The following is a 9898-nucleotide window of genomic DNA, read 5'->3' as shown; positions in this document are numbered from 1 at the left end:
GCAAAATATAGGTTAAAATATATTTTATCATGTGAGAACTGTATTAATATTCTCTCCAGTTTTATGCACGCTAAATTAAATAAAGCAAAGCATTAACTTGCTTAATTATAACGTTGTAAATGTCCTATTAGAGCTATTCTGAAGCTGTATCATCATATCACACTATCTATCAAGCTGTCATGGAATTATAAAATAATATGACACTTTACTAAGTTAAAGACTTAAAGTATATAAAAGCATCTTCTGTCCCTTTATTTCGCAACTACCGAGTTTTAGAGCCATAAACTCCATTACCCATGATTCTTTGCGTGGTTTGTGATTGGCTAGTAAACGGAAGCCGTCATTTGACGTAATCTGAAGGCGCGCGCGAAACTCCTGTGAGTGTGCTCGACTGTTTATTTGCGTTTTCAACATTTTAACTTTTAGCTTTTCACCGCGTTTTAAGTTTGATCCACATTCGATTATTATGCATATGTATTTCCACAGTGTCCTGTCGTGTTCACAGTGAATAACTTCTTACAATATTCCTTGTTTTTGCGAAGATCGGGATGTCAGCGCTGTTGCAACATCCAGGATATGAGGAGGAGAGGCTGCAGAGGCTCTCGGAGCAGCTGCCCTGCAGAGAGCTCCAGGCGGGCATGCTGCTGTCGCTCATGGGACAGGTACGGAACCGTATTGATCAGAATGAAATGTCACAATTCTATTGGGTACAAATGTATCTGCATCTTGTTCTTTCAGCCACACCAGTACAGCTACCCGTCAGTCTTCATCTACGGTCATCGGTCTTCAGGGAAGAGTCACGTGATGCATGTTCTGCTGAAGGAACTTGAGGTGAGAGAGATATTAAAGTTCAGGGAACTCTGGGGCTGAATGGTGTTTGTTTGTGCGGTTTAGGGGGTCCGAGACACTTGTTAGGGGACAAAGTGTTAATCAGGTTTGAGCTGATGCTGTGTAAACCTTAAACAAACGCTGCAACAACACAAGCCTCCTTCAGACTGCTGAAGGAAATTGGAAATATTACATTTTATTGAAAGTGCCGAAAAATTAATTTCCCTCAACGCATTTTATTGTATTTCAGAAAAATCTCATTTCTCAGTGCACACAAATCTTTGTGTGCGTAGGCGTGTGTTTCCCTTCTTGATTCAAAATGTCTGTGCAGAATCACGAGGTGTTTGATTTAGATTCCTTCCCACCCTTTGCACCCACACTTTGAGCTTTTACCCCTCAGGGAGCCGCTATATAGACAAGAACCAGCCACCGATAATGAGTGCAGCGACGTCTTTCCTGCCGACTGCAGTTAGAATGCTGAATGCGTCGCCTCTTTATATCTTCTCAAACACGCTGTTTGTCCTCATCAAACAGTTTTCACAATGTGGACAACAAAGTAACCAATCAAGGCTGCAAATAACTGTTTCATTGTCGATTAATCTGCAGATTATTTTCTTTAAAATGTAAATAATAGCAGCTCGGAGGTCTTCAAAGTGCTTCTTTTGACCAATCAACAGTCCAAAGCGTTGAGACGTTTTTTCATTTGAGAAGCTGGAATCAGCAAAGATTTTGGCATTTTTGGTTTAAAAAATGACTGAAATGATGAATTGATTACCAAAATAGGTGCCAATTAAGTTGTTTTTCAATAGATTAAGTGGCCTAATTGCCGCTGCTCTTCTGAAACACCAAATTACAGCAGAGAAGAGATGTGGCAATTACAGCATTTCATTGATGACAGGTTGTAATTGCTCAGTTTGCAGCAAAACCAAAGGAGAGAACCAACACAATGTGAAGATATGAAACTGATTGTCCTTCCTCCTTCCTCCTCCTCCTCCTCTCTGCAGCTGCCTCACGCCACAGTCAGCTGTGTCGAATGCGTTTCTGTTGCGCTGCTGTTTGAACAAGTCCTGCTGTCCTTCTTTGGCGGCGACGCTGCCTCGCTGCTCCCCCGCAGTCCCTCCCTGTCCGACTTCGTACGCGTCTACAGACAGCAGTGCTCCCAGTCTCCCGCCAAGCAGACGCGATACATCGTGAGTGTCGTGCACTTTACGCCCAAGCAGGAAAAATCGAATCCGTGACACGTCAAACTATTTATTCTTTGGATGTGTCACTTAAATGTTTGCGCGATAATATGGTTAGTAGTGATGTAGAACGTATGATCCAGATGCGTTAGCTTTGAGAGAACTAGTGTGATGTTTTTGTCTTTTGGCTTCATCATTTTATGATATTTTAAAAGTGAGCTCACATCATATGAAACAGTAATGTGCCGTGATTAAAAACCGCCATTCACAACCTCTAGTTTATTGAATATGGATGTTGCAAAATAAGCTCAAATGTAGACGTATATATTCTTCAGGTGATGGAAAAAGCCGAGCTTCTGAGAGACGCCGATGCCAATCTCCTCCCTGCGCTGCTGCGTCTTCAGGAGCTGGTGAGAACGAGCAGCAAGCGATTTGTGTTTTTTAATTTAAGGTAACATGAGGAATATCAGTCGCACTAAAACGAGTCGAAATGATACGTGTATATACTATATTACCTTTTCAGTTATTGTCTGTACTTTGTAGCTTGTTCATACATTTTCATTCGTGAGAAAGTTTGGTATAAACATCTCTGGCTGCACCTTTTTGGATCTTTGCTATAAAAAGATAAAAGTTTGTGATATTTAGTCGCTGTTACATGTTTCTATATATGTGTTTCTACTACATGTTTATATATATATATATGTTTCTACTACATGTTTTTATATATATATATATGTGTGTTTCTACTAATGTGTCCTTCTCAGGTTGAGGACAACGTTACCGTCATCCTTCTCACTGAAATCGTCTGGGACAAGTTCAGACCAAACACCGGCTGTTTCGAGCCCCTTCTGCTCCATTTCCCAGACTACAGTAAAGGTATAATCGTTCACACACACACACACACACACACACACACACACACATGCTACATCAGCCAGTGTCATGAATACACTGCCACCACACTGCATAATGATGACACACGCTTGGCGGATGCAGTGTGAGATGTGAGATTTGTACCTGCGAGTTTGTTCCAACACTTAAGGCAGCGACTGTGGCGGAATATTGCATTATAGAAACACCACTGAATGAATTCAGCACTTTAGAGGGAGTGAGTGATTGTACTTGATATGTGAGAAGACATATTTCTTTCTATAATAATCTCTGTTTTCGTGCGAGTATGGTGACGGAGGTTTGTTTTGTGTGCGTGTCTCTGTCCGTTCACGTCTTTGAAGGTGAGCTGCAGCAGATTTTGTCCCGGGACAAACATCCTTCCTATTCTGCTGAGTTTTACTCGTCCTACATCAACATCCTGCTGGGAGTCTTTTACTCTGTCTGTCGGGACCTCAGAGAGCTGCGCCACCTGGTCAGACACACACACACACACACACAGATTTTTAATTGTTTTGATTTTCTTTCAGTCTCGCATCATTGATGTCTTCATCTTCTCTTTTCAACTAGGCTGCCCTCAACTTTTCAAAGTTCTGCGAGCCGTTAGCAGAAGGAAAAGGTAAAGCATAAAGAGTTGTAGTCATTCATCTGACAGCTGATCAATATTTAAAGATACCTTATTTTTACCCTTTTGTTTGTGTTCATTTGAGGGATCTTTCTATCACGTTGATGCCACTTAAGCTATTGACCTTTTCCATATTAATTTCTTCAAAGCTGCACCAACCTGGGGGGGGAAGCAGAACAAGCTGTAAACATATTATCACCATAGAAAGTTGCTGTGCACACACACGCATATAGCGAAACATATATGGTTCTTGTGTTTCCGTCGCCACTGTGTTAGGGCTGTACCGAATAGTTCGAAGCTTCGTTCATGATGCTGACACTCAAATTCTAAGTCAACGTTCAAACGCCTCGCATCTCTTTTTGTCTGTCTATTTGTTGTTTTTAAAGCCGGTACTTCTGCACAGTTGCAGAGACACTATTTGTAGAATTGAGATTCCAGTGGTGACTGCGTAGGATTGTCTGGTCCAGACATTTCCAATAACTCCAGACAGCGTTGTCAAGTACAAAAGTCAAAATGTATTGAAAAGAAGATGGAGGTAATTATTTCCACAACATGTTTTTTATCGAGCAAAATATTTTTGCTTCAATCCATATTTGTTGATGCTTCGTCTTTCAAAAACAACAGTTTGCTGTCCTGCTGTCGGCGCACAAAAGGAGACGCGTACGCTTATTAATCGGTGCAATTTAGCAGCAATCTAACGGCACCATAAATTACATTTATGTAACCACAAAAACAATCTATTCTTTTCGGAGGGTGATGATGTAATGAAATAGGACGAATTGCTTTCAAAGCTTCATTGGAAAACCTCAATAGAAGCTTTAGGTGTAGGAAAAGAAAGTTGGTGCAGCACTATGTTGTAGTTGCATGTTTTAGGAGGTGCATGTCGGGTATAATCGAAGCTCAAGGTGAAGAATCGCTCCTCTTGTAGCTCTGTTTTGTTCCCCCTCTGGCTCTTGTGTGACAGAAATATCTAGATCTTTCGCCGCTATGACATCCTCCTCTACACCTTAGACTTTTCCTCGCCTTCCTGATTACATCCCTTTCTCTTTCCAAGCAAACCTGAACTGATCGCATGCAGTATAAATGTGGCTTTTACACCAATGCTGCTCTGTTTTGTGTCTTCAGTGAAAGAGACCGACACACACAAGCTGTGGAGAAGCATGGAGCCTCATTTGAAGAAAGCCATGCAGACTGTTTACCTGCGAGAGGTGTCCAGGTCTGTGAACCACGTCACTGTTGACGCAACGACTCGTCTTAGCGATTCCGCTTGTTTGCCGCCTTCCGGTGAACCGATGCTGTGGTTCATTTTTCGTCATTATGTCGTCTTCTCTGTGTTCAGCCTTCAGTGGGAGCAGATGCAGCGAATGGAGGAGAAGGAGAACGGCGCCATGAGAGGTACCAACACACACTGAGCACTGTTGCACTTAATGACGTCACGCGACTGCAGAGCAGATGTTAAACTGGAAAAGCGTTGATGGGGTGCAGTGACACCCTGGATTCATGCGAAAAAAATGTATTTTCTTAACAGCACATCAATGCATCACGCTGAAAACAATCCAGATCTTAGGTTGCACTGAACATCTGATGTACCGTGTGAAAGTATGTTTAGTTTTCCAGACTCATTGCATTTATTTCCCCTCAGGTTTATCTGCTCACACTCATGTTGAGCTGCCTTATTACTCCAAGTTCCTGTTGATTGCTGCCTACCTGGCATCCTACAACCCGGCCCGCACGGATAAGCGCTTCTTTCTAAAGGTACAATAATTTTATCTCATAAGATATTACACCACATCTGAATCTAAGGATGGAGAATGTTGCATGTTGTACAGATTGTGAAGCCCTTTTAAGCAATTTGGTATTTTGTGATTCATACAAATAAGTGTTTTTGTTTGTGTCCCTCTGTTTCCTCCCAACAGCACCACGGTAAAATAAAAAAAACTAATTTCTTAAAGAAAAATGAAAAGGTAATCATCTTAACTGGTCACATTTAATCTCAGGTCTCAGATTCAGCCTGTTAATATAATACCAACATATTCTCTCAATGTATTTCCTAGACAAGTAACCATCTTCTGGGGCCAAAGCCGTTCCCTCTGGACCGCCTGCTCGCCATTTTCTACAGCGTGGTGGACAGCAGAGTCGCCCCCACTGCCAGCATCTTCTCCCAGGTCAGTTGTTTCGGTTGGCTGCTTCGGTCACATTCAGTCCCTTCGCATTTACATAATGTTGTTCCCTATTTCACTAAACATTCAGATAACGGTGCACAGATACAGTTAACTCGCAAACAAAACGACCTAGAAGAGGCTCTTCAGATTCCTTTGACGGAACTTTTTCGTCAAATAAAGATGTGTCTGTCAGCAGAACACTAAAAGTACCCATAAAAAAAATATAGTAGTTAAATGAACCTCCTTAACTGTCTGTAGACATGCTTCTTGTTAAACTGAGCTCTATAGTGGTGTAATTTAGCCCTTTATTTAGTCCTGCAGTGCTTGTAATCTTTCTCCATGATTGTGACTCCCGAGGTTAGCTGTAGGAAGTCTCATGGGTCTATAAAGAAAGTTATTTAATTTCACGCTTTTTCCCCCGTTTGCATGAACACTGTAATAATCAGAGGATTTTAAATAATTTTTTTCTCATTTCTAGGTGCAAATAACACATTCTTTCATGTTAAATCAAGCCTAATGACCACGGCGTCTCAGATGAGAGTTTTCTACCCATATGGTCATGAGTTTCGGGATCCGCGGCCAAATGCCGGTCTATTTATGGGCCATGAGCATGAAATGGTTTTAGGAAATTAGGCTCGACCCGTATCTCGATCATTTAGTGAGGAGAAGCCGTGCTGAAAGAAGTGGAGCAGAGAGTCATTTCATGTTTCCCCTCCATTCTCCATTTAGATCTCCTCTCTGGTGACCTTACAGCTGTTGACTCAGGTCAGTCACGACGACCAGCTCGATGCCCCAAAGTACAAATGTGCCGTTTCCATGGACTTCATCTGCGCCATCTCCAGGTGTGTGTGTGTGTGTGTGTGTGTGTGTGTGTGTGTGTGTGTGTGTGTGTGTGTGTGTGTGTGTGTGTGTGTGTGTGTGTGTGTGTGTGTGTGTGTGTGTGTGTGTGTGTGTGTGTGTGTGTGTGTGTGTGTTAATACACGAGACTGAGAGCAGAATAATTCAAGTAAATTAAGCTTTTTACTAGTTTTCAGAGGACGTGTTTTGTGTGTTTTATCTTCCAGGACGGTGAATTTTGAAATTGTCAATTACCTTTATGACTTCCTGTGAACCTGCTGAGAATACAGGAGAGAAGACACCCAGTGACGTCAAGACAAAAGAGGGATTTATACATTTATAGACGTGCAAAATGAAGAGCTCAGACTATTGTTGGGAAATAGCTACAGGAATGTTAATCCAATTATGTCGCTGCCCCCTTGTGGCTGATAAATGAGCTTCTTTGTTCTTGTCTCTTATCACTGTCCATGTTAGATATTTGCATTTGTATAAAATAAATGCCATATTGGCAATTTCGCTTTATATTTGTTTTTTGTTGTTAAACGCCTTTGTTAAGTTCGTTTCCCTTTTAACACATAACATGAACGAACATAACAAAAGTAATCTAAATCTGTATTTAGAGCAGCAAAACATTCAGTCACTCAAACGCACAAAACCACAAGCCTTCTCTTTGAACTTTATTTAAAACTTAAAAAAAGGTTAAAAACATTTTATTTTAACGGTAAACATTTGAGAATCTGCGCACTAGTGAAACACTTTTACATGTTCCTGTATTTTACAGCCTTTGACTTAATCAAATTAGCATAAAGATGTTAAGCACACTTCAGAGTCAGACAAGAACGGGTAAAAAGAGATTTAAGTATTTTTGATGCAGAGGGGCTCAGACGCTGAAAAAAAAGAAAAGATTTGGAAAGCATTGAGTGCATATAATATCCACTCAGCTCCATTATCTCCCTCTTTTATCCCTCGTGGACTGATGAGGGATCATCGCTCGCGCCATGGTGGCCTGGGAAGAGCTCAGCATCGATTAACAAGACCAGTTTGCAAAGGTAGGCTGCATTTAAAGTGCACACGTGTCCCTGTATTAGAGATGAGACATAGGACATGTCGGTGTCTGCAGCACACTGGAATTATAGTCGATCTTAATAGAAATCTCAGTCTATAAATGACCTCTTCACCAGAGGCCACGATGCACTGAGGCCTTCGTGTTAATCCAAGAAGGAGGATGAGGTAGTGACTAAACGCTGCGCCTCCTGTTGTGGATCATCGTCACGATGTGGGTGAGGTCCAGACTCTTTATCATCACCTCCATGAAGTCTTCATCACTGCGCGCACCGGCCACAAACTCATCCAAGGAGAGCTCGCCTGTCGGATGGGGAAGATTGTATTTAAATATATGTCGCACATACATGTGCAAAAGTTGAATTTTGTAAGAAAGGTTCAAGGATGGTTATTGCTACTCATCTGTGTTTCCTGACTCAAGACTGCACTGGAGCTGATAAATATCTAAACAATGTCCACCCATGATTGATTACTTCCTGAATCTAACTAGTGCCAGAACACACTCACCGTCTCCATTTATGTCAATCCTGTCAAAAACGTGGTTAGTGAAATCCTCAGCGGATGTTTCCTGACTTTCATTCCCATTGATCGCACGGATGGCCTGCAGGGAACAGAGTGGGAGGGGGAAAAAAAATCAATTTGCCATGTTGAGGCTGCAAGACAAAAGAAATCCAGTGTCACTGCACCTTTATGATGTTGAGGAGCTCGTGTCGGTCGATGCAGCCGTTGCCGTCTACATCATAAAGTTTGAAATACCAGCGCAGCTTGTGCTCCATCTTTCCCCGCATCACCAGGCTGAGAGCCGCCACATACTCCAAGAAGTCGATGTAGCCGTCCTGCAGAAAACAAGCGGCCAGATGAGGCCTGATGTGCACCCCGCAGTTCCTTGTCAAAACGGTGTCAAACATCAACAAACTATCACGCATGACCGTCTGCTTATTATTAATAACAAGCAGTTGAAAGAGACCCCCCCCCCCCCCCCATCCATAAAAAGATATCTGTGTGACATAAAGCGTTCCATGATGGAGGATTATCTCCAGGGTCTGTTTGAACAATCTTGGCATCAAAGCAGTTGTCTCACAGATAATCTCTCAGTTTAAATCGTGCAGAAAGATTGCCACTGCCCTTTGTGAGCTGAAGGGGGAAGGACTAAATATAGCTTCTCAGAGACACTTATTTAAACTGATCTGAAGGCCTTGTTGCTGGGAGGTCACTGCTTTGTGTGGACATGAATGATGCTGATGTTTTTTAAAATTTGGGCAGCATCTTTAAAGTTTTAGGAACTTTGACCTAACTTTAGGTCTAGCCTTAACAAACTGTTCAAAAGTCAAGGGGCAGATCTTGAGTGTTTTTGTCTTCGAGCAAAAACAATTGGTTGATCAACGGATTAGTTGATAAATAATTTGCCACATTGTGATTATAAAGTAATCATTTAAAGTGGACATGTCATGCTCATTTTCAGGTTTATTTTTGTGTTTTAGGTTACTTGTAAAACATGTTTAGATGCTTTATTGCTTTATTAAAATAAAACCTTTATTTTTCTCATAATGTCTGTCTGAATATACCTGTATTCACATTGACTTTCTCTCTTTACGGTTGAATAAGAACCACTACACCAGCTTTAAATAAAGTTCTTCTCTCTGCAGTCAAAGTATAAAAACCGTCCTGAATTCAACTTTGTAGGTTTAAAAAAAAAAAAAATCCCAGCATCTTACCTTGTTCATGTCAAAGGTGCGGAACATTTGCTCTATGTAGGCGTTGGCCTCCGGGTCCAGCCCTCGCAGCCCGAAGAACTGCTTGAACTCGTGCAGGGTGAGCTGACCCGAGGGGCACTCGGTCATGAACTTCTTGTACCAGAGGTGCATCTCCACCGCCTGCAGGTCGTCCACGGTGCTTCCTGTTGAGTTACCCATTTCTTCCTGACACCTGAGTGAAATAGCTGGATGTATTTTTTTTTGCAGCTGGTGCAGAGACCGCTCAGCCCAAGTGGTCTACTGTGAAGCGGAGGTTATCCCTTTTCACAGTCACACAACAACGGGTCTTAGGGTGAGAGTAGCAGCTGGCGGAGGCCTTTTGTAGCCGTCTGTGTTTTAGGGGGATGAGGCGGTGCCCTCCCCTCTGTGTCCACCTTGGGTTTAATCACTGTCTCGTAATCCAGGCGAACATGCAGATCATCAGCATAATCGCCTCTTTTAAAAGGGCAGGTTGACTATTTCATCTCCGTCCACGTTTACCGTGAGAACTGCTGACAAACACAACGCAGCTCTCATCCCTCACGTGGAGACACAGGACATCCATCACAGTCATCTGAACCG

The 9898-nt window shown here is 42.2% G+C and overlaps 2 protein-coding genes across 2 annotated transcripts; one reads left to right on the top strand and one right to left on the bottom strand.

Moving 5' to 3' along the window:
- Positions 1-371: 371 nt before the first annotated feature.
- orc5 (origin recognition complex, subunit 5) lies at positions 372-7043 on the top strand. The gene is made up of 15 exons (XM_076111748.1): positions 372-377; positions 543-662; positions 739-831; positions 1833-2018; positions 2345-2419; positions 2774-2885; positions 3242-3372; positions 3468-3516; positions 4648-4738; positions 4862-4917; positions 5165-5277; positions 5439-5486; positions 5577-5687; positions 6414-6526; positions 6749-7043. Exons 2-15 carry the CDS (start codon positions 549-551, stop codon positions 6792-6794), a joined length of 1338 nt encoding a protein of 445 aa, XP_075967863.1. The 5' UTR covers positions 372-377; positions 543-548; the 3' UTR covers positions 6795-7043.
- Positions 7044-7541: 498 nt separating this feature from the next.
- On the bottom strand, positions 7542-9496 carry guca1aa (guanylate cyclase activator 1Aa). Its single transcript, XM_076111784.1, has 4 exons — positions 9299-9496; positions 8270-8419; positions 8091-8184; positions 7542-7886 (listed from the first exon to the last, which is right to left on the bottom strand). Exons 1-4 carry the CDS (start codon positions 9494-9496, stop codon positions 7759-7761), a joined length of 570 nt encoding a protein of 189 aa, XP_075967899.1. The 3' UTR covers positions 7542-7758.
- Between the last annotated feature and the right edge of the window lie 402 nt (positions 9497-9898).

The sequence above is a fragment of the Anarhichas minor genome, unplaced genomic scaffold (assembly GCF_050575085.1).
Source record: "Anarhichas minor isolate MPS153535 unplaced genomic scaffold, ASM5057508v1 ptg000045l, whole genome shotgun sequence".
Taxonomy (NCBI): domain Eukaryota; kingdom Metazoa; phylum Chordata; class Actinopteri; order Perciformes; family Anarhichadidae; genus Anarhichas; species Anarhichas minor.
The sequence above is the reverse complement of the archived record's forward strand: the minus strand, read 5'-3'. Positions and strand labels throughout refer to the sequence as shown.